The sequence below is a fragment of the Ixodes scapularis genome, unplaced genomic scaffold (genome assembly GCF_016920785.2).
Source record: "Ixodes scapularis isolate PalLabHiFi unplaced genomic scaffold, ASM1692078v2 PGA_scaffold1__304_contigs__length_218370807, whole genome shotgun sequence".
NCBI classification, from domain to species: Eukaryota; Metazoa; Arthropoda; class Arachnida; order Ixodida; family Ixodidae; genus Ixodes; species Ixodes scapularis.
In genome coordinates this window covers 56,469,560-56,488,111 of record NW_024609846.1, presented here as the reverse complement: position 1 = coordinate 56,488,111, position 18,552 = coordinate 56,469,560, and the positions used below count along the sequence as shown (strand labels likewise).

General features: G+C 46.3%; 1 protein-coding gene and 1 pseudogene across 1 annotated transcript; both read left to right on the top strand.

Moving 5' to 3' along the window:
- The first annotated feature begins 6,998 nt into the window (after positions 1-6,998).
- Positions 6,999-7,829, top strand: LOC120837526 (annotated as a pseudogene).
- A 3,370-nt stretch (positions 7,830-11,199) lies between these two features.
- Positions 11,200-12,072, top strand: LOC115325870. Its single transcript, XM_040206946.3, has one exon. The coding sequence runs from the start codon at positions 11,200-11,202 to the stop codon at positions 12,070-12,072; it is 873 nt and encodes a 290-aa protein (XP_040062880.1).
- The last annotated feature ends 6,480 nt before the right edge of the window (positions 12,073-18,552 follow it).

Genomic DNA, 18,552 nt, shown 5'->3' with positions numbered 1-18,552 from the left:
ACCAACATGCTGCAGACACTACCAAATGTCAAGTCGGCTATCAGTTGCCAAGAGTACGCACACGCAAGCAAATCCATACCGACATCTCCTGAGTCCTGACTCCTAGTTCACGAACTCAGTCCCCATCACATCACAAATTCAGTTCACGAATTCATTCACCATCACATCACGTATACACCAGAGTCACGAAGTCCTTCACCACTGCATCACGGGTGCGTCAGAGTTCACGAGGTCACTCCCCGTCACATCGCGGCTCCTTCCGAGTTCATGAAGTCACTCCCCTTCGCATCGCGACTCGTTCCGCGTTCACGAAGTCACATCCACTTCACATCACGGCTTCTTCCGAGTTCACGGAGTCACGCCTGTTCACATCACGACTCCTTCCGCGTTCACGAAGTCACATCCCCTTCACATCACGGGTTCTTTCGCGTTCACGGAGTCACGCCTATTCACATCACGACTCCTTCCGCATTCACGAAGTCACATCCCCTTCACATCACAACTTGGTCCGAGTTCACGAAGTCATTCACAGCCCTTCACCATGACGCGGTGAGCGTGAGTGAGTGTGAGTGAGCGAGTTCGTGAGTGACTTCGCCGAGGTATGCCCATAACACTGATTCAATCAAAAACGCGATCTGCGCAGAAAAAATTTCCTTTTCCTGCACGTGTCGGGCGGGGAAATAAACACGAAGGCATTGCTAAAGTCAAGTTCCTCATGACCCTTGAAAAATTACGAAGTAAGACAATGACCCCAATTCTCTACCTTAGTACAAGACCAAATCCTGTACGGCATTTTGACAATAATGGGGTCAAATTGATTTAAATACATATTTGAGTTATATGCATCACCTCAACATTTGCCCGCTTCATACTAGGGACATGAAGATCACCTTCATGCTAAAATATTTTAAACACTACTTGTTCACTTTATCTTGTGATATGCGACCATTTTGAGAAAGGCCCCTAGAGTGTTTGCAAAGTCAATGGCAGCAAACATCAAAATCACTTGCATGACATTAAAGGAAAAATTATGCACTCACAGCATACGGAAGCAGGCAAACTCTGAGTACTATTACTGTATTATCACCGATGGATTAACGAGACGGGGACTGACGAAGATACTAAATGTCTAAAAAGGCAAACTTGTGCCAAAACAAAAGAATAATAACAGGTGTCGAAGGCGAGCGTTGATGACGGCAATGTGGCAGGATCAAACGCTGGCAAAAAACTGACAGCGGCTTGCCACGCGGAGCCCCTTTTGTACACGCCTGGGCTTCTGGAACAATCGGCGTAGAAGGTTCGGCGCGTAGAAAATTTTAACCTCGAATCATTACAGTCAACAAAAATGTGTACCCGCAGCATCGAACCTTGGCTTTTTGAGTGGAAGACAAGCCCTTTAACCGTTAGGCCACAAGTGCACTGTCTACTTAGTCAGCTGCGCGTGCGGCAATATCTAATCATTAAAAATTGTAAAACATATCATTATCCATATTTGCATTTATTTTTTTTAATTGTGGTACTTTAATATTGCAGGTTCCAGGAGAAAGATACCCTCGTCTGAGGGCCCTATTCTCTAGAAAGGACGCCTTCTCATCTGCAGCTGTCCAAGTCCAGGTGGAGGACCTATCGGTGGATGTTGGTGACGTCATTCATGGCACCAGCCCCATGATCGCAATGTATTGGACTTTTGACATTCAATATGTAACAGGAATCAAGTCCACCTTGGCTCTCCTTTGAGCGCGCAATTGGGGTGAAACGCCACTGGGAATGGTTGTCCTGAAGCTTCTTAACAGGCTCTAAGTTTTTACTACTTAATATTTCTTTATGCTTTTGACTTTTTTAAGTTTACAATTTCACAATAAAACCTGGTTGACATGACTGTTGGCTAACATGACTGGCATGACCTTTTTAAATGTCTGGATTGTTTGTCTCTAGAAGTTCTCCGTTAAATTTTCATGCCAGCACATTGCCAGTGAATAATATTATCTTCTCTCTGAAACCTCCTCAAAGTGGAACTTGACACGCAAAGAATTCAGAACGCTCTCGTATGAGAGCTGACGTCAGGAATCGCCCCTCCAGCGCACCTGAACAAGCCAGTAAGCTGAGTTTTGGGCTCTGAAAAAGGACCCTCACCACTAGGAGCTCTGTGAATCTCTTAGTGTACAAAAGCAACCCCAAAGTGGGGAGTCGCAATAAGTGGTCTTGTATATTTGGGGAGTACTTGAAATCCCCAACTTGAGTTTATACCATATACACCCCAAGGGAGTCACATATGGGACATAGTCTGACTCCCCTGAGGGGAGAACCCGTATACACCCCTTTTTCTTAGAGTGAAGCTTGGCCTAATTTATGAGTTGTTGCCCGGTGACTACGAGAAATGACTCGACCTTTTCTGGGCGTGTCCGGCAGGGAAATCAACACATAGGCATTGCTAAAGTGAAGTTCCTCATGACTCTGAAAAAAATGACTAGACTTTCGAGCTCCTCAGGATTGCACAAGATCCATCACATCTGCAGTTTTTGCTGTTTGCTGATCAGGCGACATTTCACCTGGACGGGCAGGTCAACACCCAGAACTGCCGCTGTTAGAGTTTTATGACTCCACACTGGAAGCTCGAGAGGGCTTTGCAGTTGTTGAAAGTAAGTCTGGGGTGGAATCTAGAGAGAGTGCATCGTTGGCCTCTTTTTTTTTTGAGGGCAACGTGTCTGGAGACACCTACCTGCAAATGATGCAGGATGACTTCCTTCCTGAGTGGGAAGCACAGCACATGCAGCAGGACTATGCATTTTTATGAATAAATTTTTATGCATTTATCACCCCACTGGGCGATAAGTGGAAGGCACTGGCAGGACATCACCTTCCCAGGACGCTGGATGGGCCGGGGGTCGCCGAACATTCCGTGGCCACCTTAATCACCAGACGCCAGACCGAAACCAAAACTAATCAAAAACCCTTGGCCAATGGAGGCACCATCTGTGAGATGTGGTCGCAAACAGCAGCATTTTGTCCGCCGCTTTTCACGGAGAGCGCCCTATCATAGACGAAAACAGTTTTTCTCTTCTAACTTTTTATTCAGGCAGTGGCAAGTGTCCAAACTCTGGCATCTTGCTCAAACGGCTGGGGCTACGTTACAATGAAACTTGAGCTCTCCACAATGTCTAGTTTAATTTTGCGGTGCCAAAAACAGGGTTTGATTTTCTTGCAGGCGCCCAATATAGTAAATATTGGGACAAAATTATGTAAATAAATGTTGCCGAACTTTGAGTGTACACAACAAGAATCTGCATAGCTTCTTCTGGCTCGGTCTATGCACTATCGACATGCGCTCTTTAATCATTTCCATTCTATGACACATTTCTAGTCAGTTACAATTAATTGAGGCTTGATATTTTAGCAACTTTGTTCCACAGTCTTATTTAAGCATGAATAGACTTGTCATATAGTCAGATTTAGGTTGATTCAGAATAAATAGGCCCATTACTTTTTATGCAAACAATTTTTTAAATTTTCATTACCTAGCTCTCTGCTTCGCAAAATAATTTCTTGATGTACAAGCTTTATATTGGTTGTCCCGCACAAAGCCCGTTCACAAACCTCAGCCCTCCCGAGCATACGAGGTTAGACTTCGACGGGACAATTTTCAATAGCTTTTTCCTCAAAAAGCGCAGCTCTGAGAAAGAGAAAAAAAATAAGTGTTTCTTACTGAACATTTAACCTACAGACCCATAGGCAGCTTACACAGGACAAGCTTTAAGAAATCTCCAAGTTGAGCAACTGGTAGAAAGCATGTTGAAAGCCCAATCCCTCACCTTGCTGCGTAAGCCATTAGCCATGCCCGTAAGTTCCAATAGAGTAAATTAAAACAAATTAACTATAAAACAGGTGCTTTGCAGTTTGTCGCAAAAAGCAAAAATAAAGGCAACTGTTGAACGCATGTCACAGAAAAAGACCTGGTCTCTAAGGTCAAGCCAGTCAATGGTTAAAGTAGCGTAACACAGCGCCCCTCGAATCTGTTTTCTTGGGTGGTGGTCGGGACGGGGCTGCCACAGGGGGGGGGGGGGCGTGTTTTACCTCATCAGGGGGGCCACGGTTTTGACTCCCTCCGGCTCTTTGGCTTTCAGACAGCAAGTTTTCCTGCCCAAAGCTCTGGCCAACCGGCATCGATTTAGCTGGGAATGATTTGTTTTAGCTGGTGGATGGGGCGTTTTGCCTGTTGCCTTTACCTCGCAAGCCCCGTTGTGCTGGAATACTCAAGTGTGGTACCGTCCCCCTCCCCTTATTGTACTTTTGCATCTTGCCCTCTACTTGTGAAACTTCCGTATTAGTATATGCCCATTATCTGCCATTTGTTTGAAGGGACACTGAAGTGAAAAATGTTTTCTTGAAAGGCTTAATATTTGTTTTGTAAATATTACATGCAAAAATGTTTTGTAAATTTTACTTTAAAATTTTTTTTAGCAATATTTATATCATTAGATGCAATTTAGTTGGAGATCAAGGCACACTCCAAGCCCCACCCACAGATCAGTGGCCCCACCCATTACTACTGGACAGGCTTGGCTAAACACGCCAAGAGTCTAGTGTCTACCCCTTTGCGACATTCGGTGCATCTGTCTGGGCATCGCTTGCCAGTCGTGCGAGCGGTGGCCACTGGCATCATCTGCTATTTCACCATTGTCTATCGTCGTCTGCAGTGCCCTTGAGATGCGGACAAGGAAGTTGCACGTCAGCATCCATTTTCGCCTCTGTCCGTCTGCTATTCTGCTGCCGTCTAGAAATGTCAGCAACGCTTGCAGGATGCTACCATGAAAGCGGCGTTCTAGCATTCCATCATTCACGAGCCAGGGTCCAATGCAAGCGTCCGTCAGCGTATATTGATGTGCGGTAAAAAGCGACCGAGAGAACTAAAAAAAAATCAACAAACTAAATATGCAGTCCTTCCAGCTTTTCTGTCATGATGCACAACTAAAACGAGACCTAAAAATATTTGCAACAGCAGGCCAGGTGCACTGCAAAATGCAGAGCTACTTTCCTTTTGAAGCAAAATGACAGGAACAAACCTAGACAAACTTGATGCAAGCCAAACGCCTGATTGCCTCCAGCAAAATTGCTCGTAAATTGCTGCTTGCGTAGGTATCCTCTCGGCACTGAAACCATGGTTGCAATCACACATTCACAGAGCAACGGGGCCGCTTTTACAAGAACCAATATTTGTATTCAGCATCAACATGCTCAAAGGAAGAAATCAAGCCAGATTAAGCCAGCATAGTGAAAGTGGGACGCTAGGTTTAAGTTAGTCCTTCTACCGCCCGCTACAAACCCAAGCCCCCACACAGCGCCAACAGCGCCTCTGAAGGCGTGTATTCACAACAGTTGTTTGCTGCGAACTAGATTGGTTGAGGAGATTTTCGTCTAAACACCTCGGTGAACGCAGAACGGCTCACACTCATTAAAATAGACGAGCTGCTCTCGTTGATCACTCTACAGACGCCTGCAGCTATGTTAGAGGCTAGCCCACATGGCGCACTTTTCTTTGCGTTTGAGTCGCGCCCGCGTCTGCGCCTTCACATCGCTTTCGGCATCGGGGCGAAACGCAGCGTATTTTGACTTTCCAACGTATTTGGAGGAGCCAGATATTTTTCATTTCGGCATTGCGTCTCCCGCCGCATCTAGCAGGCAATAACCAATGAATGGCCGTGTTCACTCGTTACAAGGAGCGTCAGAGCTTTCTCCACTGTTTTCGCCACAAACCTTGCGACAATGGCGATAAATAATGAACGCATAATTAGCGAAGTACACAAGCGTCCTGCACTCTGGAAGGCGAAATGTAAAGACTACAAGGACACTTAGAAAAAAGCTGCAGTTTGGAGTGATCTTGGGGATCCTTTTCTGCTGGAAGACAAGGATCGCGGTAAGCCACAACTTTCACCAACGAAGGAGGCTCACTTCAATCTGAGACTTCTTTTTATTTTAGTGGACGAAGTCCAGAAACATTGGAGGTACCTCCGGGGCAAGCTGGTGTGCCTGCTGCGAGACATGCAAAAGACCAAGACCAGCAGCGCCTGCGCCGACGACATGGAAGCCCCAATGGCGTGGGCACACTTTAAGCAAATGTTCCTTGTGCGAGATAGCCTGGAGCAACAAAGGTAATGCCTGCACTGTGATTTCTCTGATAATGTTCCCCGATTAAATTATTTGATAGCCGTCGAGGCTACGCTAGATTTTACATGCGCATGCCTCTGGTATGGACCTTTGGACTTTCTACTGTCACCAGCATCTGTCCAAGTGCAAATAAATATTATTGTTAATATAATTATGCAATTTTACGGCGCTTTTACTGACATCCTAGTACAGCATAAGTTCTGTGCGTAGCTTTGGAGCTGCCTCAGTAAGCTACATAGCTGTGCCGATTTAACATTTCGGCTAGCATAAGCTTCCTGCACAATGTGAACTTTCTACTGGTTAATACTCAGTGTGATGAAAGGTACAGGGAGAAAGAGATAGAATGGTACTATTTGCCTGGAATATTAGAGGTCCAGAAACATAGAGAAGATTGTAAACTGTCAATTAGTGACTGCACTTTGTTTAGAAATGTGCAGTGACCTATGCACACATGGTGTGAAATTTTGTGCACAATATTCTGCATAGACATGTATGGCAGGGGCATAGCCAGGGGTGGCTCGTTAAGCTTTACCCCCCCCCCTGCCTCCTCCCCTTTCACGAGATGTGGTCAAGCCTATGTACTTGGTGCCATTTTTCATGCTGAACTCAGCAAAATCTGCTGAAGCACTTGACACTATGGATCACTGCACTACTGGGTCATTTCTCGGACCCTACATTGACAGTTTTGCTTCACCCGAGCTAAATGCATAGCCCTCCCCTACCAAAAAATTCCTGGCTATGGCCCTGATGTGTGGCACTGAATGACTGTTTTATTAAGGTAATTTTTTTCTCCTTATTCAGCAGCATGTCAGGAAACATAAAGACGTCCAGCAATGATGACTTCATCCGTCCAGTACAGAAGGGAATCTCTTCAGAAGAAAGCGCAGCAGCTCATGGGCCAGAGCCGGAGGCATGCTATGTTGAATTTTATGAAGTCAACGAGGAGTGCCATTCTGGGGGGTGAGAAGCCCATTCACTCCAGCTTTTACCAGTGGCGCTGCTAACAAGCCCCAAAAGAAAAAGAAAAAGGGAAATCCTCGAAGTTTTCTATATTTGTAGATGAGGGCACGGACATAACAAACACCAAACTCCTCTGCTGTGTCGTCCGCTATTTTTCAGAAGAGCAAGACCAAGTAATCACACAGCTGTTGGAAGTCACTCCACTTGACGCCAGGTTGTGCTCATCAGAGTCGCTTGCCTCAGCTGAGGGGAAATGCCTGTCTGAGAAGAAAGTCCCGCTAACCAACATAATCGCACTCGCATGCGACAACGCTAGTGTGATGGTGGGAAAGCACAACTCCCTGATGACAAGGCTGCGAGAAAAAGCAAATGACAGTTTTATAACCATCCGCTGCATCTGTCACTCGCTGTATATAGCAGCAAGCAAGGCAGCACTAAAGCTTCCCAGGAACGTTGAGGACCTCTTGAGAAACATCGCCAACTACTTCAGCCATAGCTGTAAGCGTCAGGCTCAGCTCGCTGAACTCCAAGAGTACCTCCACAAAGAGAAAAACAAGATACTGAGACCAAGTGAGACGCGATGGCTTGTGCTGCACCAGTGTGTAGAGTGCGTCCTCCAGGAATAGGAGACCTTGAAATTGCTCTTCTTACAGGCAGCTACAGAGGATTGCATTGTGGCCGCTGAGCTGATCTTAAAGGGACCATGAAATGATTTTAAAATCGAGTTTCATCCACCGCACGTCGTAAAAGGTGTGAAAAGAAACACAAAAACACAAAAATAGGGAGCCCAAAAAAATTATTTGCTATAGAACTTTTAAAAGAAAACTGGACTCTTTTGCGCCTTCCTTCCTTCGCCTGTTCACTACGATGCATACGCAGAATCGGTGCACGTCAGCCGAATCCACATCGCCTATTGGGTAAGAGCCTACCTCACCAGCACCGCGATCGTAAACAATAAATAGCCGGCGAATGTTTCCTAAAAGTTTTGTTAAATAATATTCAGATCCACATTTTGTAGCATAATTAGAGATGTGTGGCGAAAATTGCCAAATTTGATAATGCTGAGAGCCAAGCGCCATCTATCGTGTGGTAAACGAAGCAACTACTGCGCGTGCGCAGTAGGGCAGGGCCGCCAGTTACTTGCAGGGTTGCCGTTGGTGGCTACTTTGCGCCAAATTGGCTACTTTACGATCTCGTCTGGCGATGAAAATTTCACGTTGGCTCCCTGGCTACTGGAACTCGTCTTTTGGCGCATTTACTAGCCATTTTTTTTAATAATAGCAGATACAATTATTTCCAAGCTTCGCCGTCGTGGCGGCTCATGCCCCGTGTTTCCTCCCTTGTACGCGCGGCTAAAACCGCTATAAGTGGCCCACTGAGATCAGTGGAGTGGCCAGTGACTTCATGCGCAGCAGCTGACTCTGCGCGCCATCTGGGGAATACAGCGTACACCGAAAGTACTGTCTCCGTTATGATCGCTGCCACTGATCTCAATGACTAGAGATCAGTGATCGCTGCGCATCCGAAGTCACACTCGAAGGTGAAGCTGGTGCAGCCATCTGGACGGCGTAACGCAACGCCCAACGCTACGACGGCTGCGGCGCGACAAGCACGATACTAAGGAAATACTTTTGCAGCCCCGAGGTGACAGAGCTGTTTTTGTGCCAGTGTGCTGATACCGTTGTTGCCATGGGAAAGCACGCAAGTGCTAAGCGTGTGTTCCGAGAAGAATGAACCTGACAAAAACAGAGATCCGCAACAAAATGAAGCTGAACCTACTCATGGCGATCCTACGAGTCAAGTTTGGTCTACAGCTTCAGGGAAAAACAACTTCGACATTTAACGTCCAAACTGAGTTGTTGACTAGAATGTGTCAAAATTACTCTGGCAAGAACACTATCTATTCTAGATAAACTATGTACAGGCCCACCAAACATTTAATAATTTATTTATTTGCGACATACCTGTGACCATGCCTGTGACAAAGCAGACGTGCCAAAATGTTTGTTGTATTTATTCTGTTTCCTGTGTTGATTCAAAATGCTATCCCTGATTGTTCGAATTTACTAATAGAAACAGTATTCATAATATTGCTTGTGTTGGCTACAAATTTGGCGCTAAGATTAAATGGTATGGCTATTTTTGGCTACTTTTAGCTTGAGTTTTGGCTTCTTTCAAAGTCTGCCCGACGGCAACCCTGGTTACTTGGGTGACGGCGACCGACGAACATTTATTTTCTTGAGTAAAGCTATACGCACTCCGGAGTGCGCTTCGCGCGGAAATGGCTATACGCACTCCTCCGAGAGATCATGCCGCTCGGGCCACCAATTCGAACGGCGCGTGAATCACTGGGGCGCTCGTTAACACAGCCCCCCGCCTGCGTTCACGCCGCTTCGCGGCGACAGTATCGGCTGCTAATTACAAAGCGTAACCAGTACACGCCGCTTCGCGGCGTCCAGCCGGCAATCCAAGCCCCGCTGTCCCCGATCGCACCTCCGGAAAGGGAGTCCATACCATTTAGTTCTGCAAAGTTTCTCGACAACATTCGATTTTTTTTTTTTTTTTTTTACTGTTCATCGCAAAAAAAGGAAATGTCGTAAATATCGCCAAATGCATCGACAAAACAAAATGTGAGGAAAAAAAAAAAAAAAAAAAAAAGTAGGCCCACCGCGGATCGAACCCGCGTCCACTTGCGTGTGAAGCGGACACCCTAACCCCTACGCCATGGCACCGCTTAGGAAACTCGTTGTGTCCACTCTCTTTATACGAGAAAAGCGGAGTGCGTATAGCCATTTCCGTCCGAAGCGCACTCCGGAGTGCGTATAGCTTTACTCTATTTTCTTTGTTTTCCTTCCTCTCAAAACTCTGACTGACTGAACGTTTATTTTTCTACGTGTTCTTCCCGCGCGTGCCGACTTCAAGCAGCAAGAAAACAGTACTTAAAACAGACCACGACGAACAAGAACGCTGGATTCACCGACTCCGACGATGCGTATAGGCCTAGCAGGCATTCCGACTCGGCGCTGCGCTGCTTCGTCGCAAGATCGTCTGCCTACGACCGGCTGGCGTGCTAAATGGAATATGCCCGCGCGACCCTTGTGGACCCTTCCCGTATTATAGTTTGATCACTGACCTCAATTCTAGATTAAGAGGTGAGGAGGTCAATCTCTTCCCCTTGTTTTCCGAGGCAGTGTTGACGAACACTCGTCGAAAAGGGACTCTCGTCGATTCTATCTTCTTGTTTTGTGTGATATAGAGCTGAAATAAACGCCGTATGGATTGCCTTCGTAACACGGTATGTACACTTTGTTATTGGTATGCCATTTTTATTCTGACAGACTGCACGTCACTGTCGACCCCGGTCCAACCTTTCTTTGCCGAGTGTCGCGTCAGTATCGAGTTGCAATCGTAAAAGAACGGTCCCGAAGCGCTTACCAACAGCGCGAATACAAGACTTCCATCAAGCGCGCGCGTCCGCTCCGAGTGTAAACAGGTATTTACGTGGCTCTTGCTGACACTCGTAGTTCAAACGTATCTTTTTTAACGTCGGCTCGCTCCTGCATCTCCGAGGCCGCGAAAAACGCCATCTACGTCGCTTTGCAAACGACTGACACGGGCCGGCCCTTCTGCCAACAATGACGGGGTGGTGACAAGACTCGCTGCACTTCCCAACAGGCATACCGGCGTATGGGACTAGTCCCATGCTGTCGCTGTAGCGCAACATATCTCATTGAATTTCGCTCAGCTGCGATGCGGCGATGAGAGGCGCCGATTCAGGAAATACGTCGGTGACATCAGCGCAGTAAAACCTACCGGCGCACCCCAACTCGTTGCCGCTAACACTCCCATTCTCCTACTGCCGAGAGAACTTCCGGTTCCGGAAACGGTCTACGTCACGGCTTCTTTTGCGGTCAGTTGGAGAGAATGAAAAAGTCGATATTTCAATAATTTTTTGTGTAAAAGTTAATAAACCGAGACGAAAACGGATGCCTGTTCGGCATTCAGTGAACATTGACGGTTTAATGTAAAAGTTATCTGGAAAAAGTAAAAAGGTCATTTCATGGTCCCTTTAAGGACATGAACCCCATCACGGAGGCGTATCTCGAGTTCATGCAATATGTGCTTGGCTTCTTCAACAAGCTTAACGCAATGTTTCAGAGCAAGGACAGCCTAATCGCAGTCATTCAAGAGAAAAGCCAAACACTACTGAGGTGCCTATGCCAGAATTTCATGAAGCCGTCTTCTATTGAGAACCCTGCTAAACTTAATCCACTCGACCCGAGAAGTCTGCTGGCCTTCGAGGAGCTGTACGTTGGAGCAGGCTGCCAGGGAATCCTCGACAGGATCACCATGGAAGGAGGATCATCCGAAGTTCGTGACTTCAAGCTGCGCTGCATGTCTTTTTATCAAACCGCAGTGCTCGAAGTCCAGAAAAGGCTTCCGATCTCCGGTCACTTCTTCCACGAAGTGTGGTTTGTGCAGCCCTCAACGGCATTGAGCTACGAGGCCCGGAAATGTCTGCCATCGTTGCCCGTGCTTCAAGATCGCTCCAAGCACCTCCTACCCTGTGTCGGCGATGTTGAGCAAGAATGGCGAATGCTTCCCTCGTTCTTCACAGAGAGTGAGAAGATTGAACTGCAAACCAAGTCGCCAGACATGTTCTGGGGTCAGGTGAGCAAGACGAAGATGTTCGATGACAAATTAGTACTTCCTAACATCGCTACCCTGGCAAAGCTGGTCCTCACTCTTCCTTACTCCAATGCAGAAACAGAGCGCATCTTTTCAATGTTGAGTGACATGAAGACCCGTAAAAGAAACAGGCTTTGGCCAGAGAGTGTCAACGCCCCGCTCTCGGTCAAGTCAGCCATGGCTACCCGGGGAGAGACGTGTGTCAACTTGTCTGTGAAAGAAGGAGATATGAAGCTCTTGAACAAGGAAATGTACAACTAAGAAGTTTTTTTCCTTTTCAACATCCGTATATACATGTTTTTTAATCGTTACTTTCGGCCACTGGAACGTTATTGTGGGCCACCAGAATGTTTTAATAGACATAAGAAGGGGACGATAGCGATCATTGCAATACATGGCAAATTTCCTGTTTTCCGTTGTAACTTTTGACTGAGGCAAGTATTATTTTTTAATAAATTTACAAATTAAATCCACCACCTAGCCAAACTTATGTGGTAGGCTAGAGTGTCGTAGCTTACGCATCCGAATTTTTAGATTTATTTCGGTCTCGACATGACATCTGTACCTCTAGACAATCGTCATCATGACGTTACTGAACGCTCGCGTAATGACATGGACAGGGGCTCCATTCGGATCAGAATTTTGTTTCATACACTAACCCACCATGGTAGATCCCCTATAGTATTGTCAACACATGCACAGCCCGTGTGGCCTACTCTTTGGAACTGCCCGCTATCACAAACAAGCACGAAGGTGCTTACGTGAGGCGGATTTGAATGTTTGCTGCTTGAAGTGATAATAAATTATTATTATTATTAAGCGAGCAACGGGCTGTCGGGATTGGCACGAGAGTGTCCTCTCTTCTGCGCTAAGGTATTTACACCAGTGGCCTACACACAACTCTCGCATAGGAAAATCACTATTTGAAGCCCCACGAAAGCGGCCATTCGTCCAACACTGCACAAATCACCGCTTGAAACTTCGAGAATGCAGGCATGATCGAGACGAAGTCAGGAAAAGGAAACGGGAGCAATGGATATCCTAAAATGCAAACTGAAAGGCACAGGGCGTGCAGTTCACGTAAGATGTCTGTTTTCGTTACATTTACCGCCACAAAACAAATTTGGAAGAGAATGAAAGGACTAGGTGAACGAAGCTTAATTTACTCACTAAAACAGGAAGAAAAGAATATTCTCCATTTCTAATTAATTAAATTTCAAGGAAGAGGGCCCTACTGTGGTGCATATGTCGTGTATGCAGTTGATTGTTCTTTTTTTTTTTTTTTTTTTTTTTTTGCGTGGGGCTAGGCGTAAGGACTTTTGGTGTTGATGTAGGGACATGTAGGGTTTTTCAGACGTTTGTAGGGACTTCCGCAAAAAATAGTTGGGAACACTGCCACCAACCGCGTTTACGCAATCGTGCAACATGAGGCGTTTGTTTATGCAGAGGAACCAGAACCTGAAGTGTGATCGTGTATCGGATTCAGCAGTCTTTTTTCTGTTAGCGCATTGCTTAGTTTCTGCTCCAGAGTGATCTGGTGTTTGTGTGCTGGTGCTTCGTGCCTTGTTTCGATTGTGGGCTGCCGAGGAGCTCGCACGGAAGAAAAGGGAACTACCAGACAAGCAGGTGCCGTGCTGCTGGTTATCTGCATAGTCGTCAAGTGGATTGCAAACGGAAGGACCTGAGCAGTGAGGATGAGTGCAGTCAAAACATAAACTGATATTTCTTCTATTTCCATTGACTTTTTACATCTGCTACGCCCCCGAGTGCGAGAAATTGACGCGGCCTCGGTTCGCGTTATAATAGAAATAATTTTTTTTTTTCTTTTTGAGGGCATCAAAACCTACGCTCGCGTTATATTCGTGGTCGCGTTATATTCGTGCAAATACGGTATTACTTTATGACTGCCTCTTGTGAAGTGTTCAACACATTTAAGAAACTGTTGTAGGATTTTATCATAACTACAAAAACCTTGCAATGATTTTGTTTTGCGAATCGACTTACAGTCGGGTTTCGTCATACTCATGTTTTAGTCTCAAGACTATTTCATAAATTGCATGCAAATGCATGCAGTTTTCATGTCTAGAACATCTGTCAGTGTGTTTCATTATTCCTTTTACTCCAGTGGTGTGTACTTTAATCACTTTAAGGACTTCTGCCAAACAGGAGATGTGCTGAAAACGCTTTCGGGATCATGGCTGCCCGGTGGCGAATTCTCCTGCCAGAAAATGCAGATTACGTAGTAAAGTCCTTCTGTGTTCTGCACAACTACCTTCTAGCACGCAAAAAACACCCAGCAGCTCATGCTGATCAGGACAACCATATGGGAAATCCCGTGGCAGGAGGGCGCCGCGAGACCCTAGACTCGGCAAGGGAATCCGTCTTTTTACTGGAGACCACACATGCACGCAACTTCGGTGACGATGCTGACTTTGCCAGGAAAATGCGCATGTACTACTTTTGTAATCCAGCAGGGGAGGTTTCTTGGCAGTGGGATCAGCCTGGCGTGGACAAACGGGTTGCACGAAACAACTTACAAAGCTGGGAGTTCACATCAGCCTAATGTAAAGTCTCAAGTGAAATTGACGTTTTTTTGGCAAACTTCAGAAGACTCGTAAAACAAAATATTAACAGGAACAAGGTTTCAAGGCGGGCATGTGCATAAGTTTTCCGTCACTTGCCCTGGTTAGTAATGAGATAAATGTTATCAGAAAGGCAGGTAAATATGTGTAGCCAGCTTAATGGGAAGTAAATATGTGTAGACAGCTTGATGGCAAGATGACGTATTATCGGGTCGATTGCTTGTATGTTTATTTTGTTTCAAGTTTACTTGCTGGATGACGCAGAAGTAAAAATTCAGTTGCAAGTCAACGCTGTGTCTGTGTGTTTCCTTTTACTGGCCCTTCGTCTTTTTGTGCTGTTTTAACCCATTCAATATTAACTGGAGTCTGAACTGGAATAACCATAAATGCAAGAACAATAAATTGCCGGAAAAATACCAAGTTAATGAACAGTACATTTCGGAATCAAAAATACTTTGCAGCATAAAGTGAATGCAACCGTCTATACTCGTTCTCACCTCAGCAGCGATCTTACCAAAAAGAAAACAAAGTTGTACATAGTATAATGTATTGCATGCAAGAGCCTTGCAGCTTCAATCCTGCCATGTACTGCAATCGTAGACTAAATATGGTGAATGTTACGTTCCACTATTTCACCCCAAGTAGCTTTTAAACATTAAAAATATAACAAAATGAAACCAGGTACCCTCTTTGCAGCGCTAAGTACCCACTACAGACGGGTCAATTCATAGACATACCTCGGCATTCTCACTCATGAGTGCGATCACTCACGATCACTCACGCTCACCGTCAGATTTGAGGTGATCGTGAGTGAGGCCGCGAGTCTCGAAAAATTGTGAGTGTGAGCGTGAGTGTGATCGTTAGTTACGTGAACTCATGAGTGTGAGTGTGAGTGTGAGCCCTGAGAACTGATGAGCGTGAGTCTGATCGTGAGTGTGATTGCGAGTTCTGAGAACTAATGAGTGTGAGTGCGAGTGTGAGCCCTGCGAGCTCATGAGCGTGAGTTTGATCGTGAGTGTGATTGTGAGTTCTTAAAACTCTTGAGTGTGAGTGCGAGTGTGAGCCCTGCGAACTCATAAGCATGAGTTTGATCGTGAGTGTGATTGTGAGTTCTTAAAACTCTTGAGTGTGAGTGTGAGCTTGAGCGCTAAGTGAAGTACTCATGAGTGTGAGTTTTGAGGTCTCTTGAGTGGGATTGCGAGTTTCGAGGCTCATGAGCATGAGCCTGAATCAAGACGTGAGTCTTAGGGTGGATACCAGTCCGGTGATCGCATTAGTCTGCGTGATGACTTGAGCCCGAGGACCATGGCCATGATGAGTCGCGGTGAGCGCTGGTATTTTCTTAGCTGGGTTGGTCACGTGAGCTCCCGGGCCGTCTTAGTGGGCGAGGAGACTCTCGCTTCGCAACTACTGCGCGAGGTTCAGGCCTTCAGGGTTGGTTTGGGTGTCGCTCGCCTGCTCCTTCGCATTGTGAACGCGCCAGTTCCTGTGGTGGGCGGAGGAGGGTGGGGGGGTGCTTGTTCTTGCAGGCTCCTCCTTGCCAGCGCCCTCCGCAATGTCTCAACCAGCTGTAGAGGGCAGAGGGGGTATGAGGAAGGGGGGGGGGGGGGGGGGGGTCGCTTTCGTTTCTCCTCGGCGTTCGCTCTTCGCTTCACGGCAGACTGCGAGACGCCAACGGATTGATGGCGCCTCGAGGCGGCGCGGTAACGTCGGAGTTGGGGAAGCGCTCCTCTCTCCGTGGCATAGAAAGGTTCGTGTGGATTTCGGTTCCTGTTGTCAAGTTGGTGTCAGTGGGCACAGAATTTTATGATTGCGTAAGCTATAACGTTCGCACGGCTGCAATACAATTAAATGACTCGCATGATCCTCATCAGCACCCGGAATTTTATTTTTCTGCGCACCTCAACGTACCTTTCGCAAGTGAGTCATCACTCAGGAAGTGCAACAAAGGCGGTGTTATGATCGATCGAAGCTTCGTGTGAGGTCTTTCACATTGTGCGATATCATGCTTTTAAGTGTCGTTTGGGGCAAGATCAGAGCTGAACAGTATCGAAGATACAGGTATCTTCGATACAGTTGAGTATCTTGTATCTGGTATCGCTTGCCAGAAAAACATGTATCGAAGTATCGGTATCGAAGATACTTTTTGAAAGTATCGTGTATTGTAAAAATACCCGATACTTGCAAAAGTGCGCTTCTAAATCGAAGCTGCGTTTTCTTTCACTCTTGTTCAAGGGAAGCTAGAGCATAGAAGGCCTCCGAAAGGACAACATCAAGTAAACAAATCTTGTGTCCGCGGCTAAAACAACAAACAAAGAAACACGATCGAAAGAAAGTCGAGCGGTTTCGCAATCTCTGCACGGGCATTATCCTTTTTTTTTTGTGTGTCTATAGCAAACCCGGGTTGCACGGCCGCCAGAGCACTACAGGAGCCAGACAGGAGGGCGCCGTCTGCAAAACGCTAGGCGGCCAGGCTGAGCTCTGTCCCTGGTTTTCTTTTCGGCGGAACTTCACTTGATATTTCCGACTGTATGGTGCGCACTTCGACGTCCCAGTCTTCGAGTTGACAGTTATCTGTTCCGCCGCGTCGACGGGCTAGCAATGGCAGACAACGACAATACTCCTCGCTGTGCCATCTTGGACGGGAAGTATTTTACCGTGAGTTCATCTAGGGACGACAGAGTAAAGGCTGCCTGTTCGTTTTGCAAAGCGACCATCTGTGGCGCCTACTCGTCAACCTCGAATTTCAAGCTTCACTTAAAGGTAGGTGCAGAATCAACATAAATTAGATTTTTTGTTTGCTTGTAACATGCCAAGAAATGCATTGAGTCGAACAGAGTGTATCTATATGTATCTAATTTTTCAGTGCTGTCTTATGTATCAAAACGGTGCATTTGCATAGCTTACGGAAGTACGCTTTGTGTGATATTACTTGTGTGGCGGCTATTTAATTAATCGATACTTATTTTGTTTCAGCGCGTGCATCCACAAGAGCGAAGAAGGTTCGATGAGTACAAAGAAGGGTGAAGAAAACAAGCAGTCAAGAGAAAGGCCGACGCCCCTGCTGACAAAATGCGCCAAACAAAACTGTTTTGCTCTCCCGGGAGTCAACTGACTCAGCCTAAAGTAGACAATCTGATCGTCAAGTTCGTTGTGGATGGGTTGCATTCATTATCGACAGTTGAAGAGCCAGGCTTCATACAGCTTGTAACAGGTGAGCTTTCAATTCTATGCGAAATCAGACTGCATTATAATTGTACATTGTCTCTTTTTCTATTTTAGGCTTGCGCCCAGGGACTAGTGTGATGTCGCGACGCTCCCTAGGTCGGCGAATTGATGAGGAATGGGAAAAGTTTCTTGATGACGCGCGAGAGAAGTTGTCTGGTCAAAGCTATGTTGCAACCATAGCTGACATCTGGTCCACTCACCATCGTAGCTTCATGGGTGTCACGGTTCATTGGGTAAGCGCTTTGTGTTTTGAATAAAACAAAATGTGTCCCTTTCCTTCACTACCGTGGCAAAGGCAGTGGTAACACAGAATGTGTACGCATTGTTTTGGGGAGCTTCCATCAGCTTGCTGGAAACAGCGTCTCCGGAAGAAAGCCCTGCCAAAAGTAGCGCTCGAGCGGGAGTGGAACGCGTAGGTCACGTAGATTTTATGCTTCGCCCACGTATAAGGTGAATCGAAGCATATGGTTTCCTCATAGAGCGGTAGTACAGTGGTTAAGACATCGGATTCACAGTATGAGGGTCAGAGATTCGTAAAAAAGTCCCTAGTTATTTCAGTGTTTAAGACATCGGATTCATAATCTGAGGGACGCTGGTTCGTATCGGAGCGCTGCCGGTGTCTTTTATATTTCAATTTTCGCGTTCCGCACCTTCGTTACCTAGAAGACGTCGCCGGAAGTGCCTGAGGCCATTCCTATAACATATTCTGTATTAAAAAGTAGAAGTTGTGGAAAATCATGATTAAGTAACTAATGAATGATAATATTTGTATATTTATTTAGATCGATGCTGACACCCTTTCTCGGAGGTCGCTCGCACTGGCCTGCAGGAGGTTTCCTGGAAGCCACACGTACGACAGGATAGCAGAAATGCTGGAAGACATTAGGCAGTCCTTCGACATCTCGCGGGAGAAGGTCGTAGCCACGGTCAC

Excerpts from the sequence above, each read along its gene's own strand:
- LOC115325870 (XM_040206946.3), top strand. The coding sequence starts at position 11,200 with ATGAACCCCATCACGGAGGCGTATCTCGAGTTCATGCAATATGTGCTT.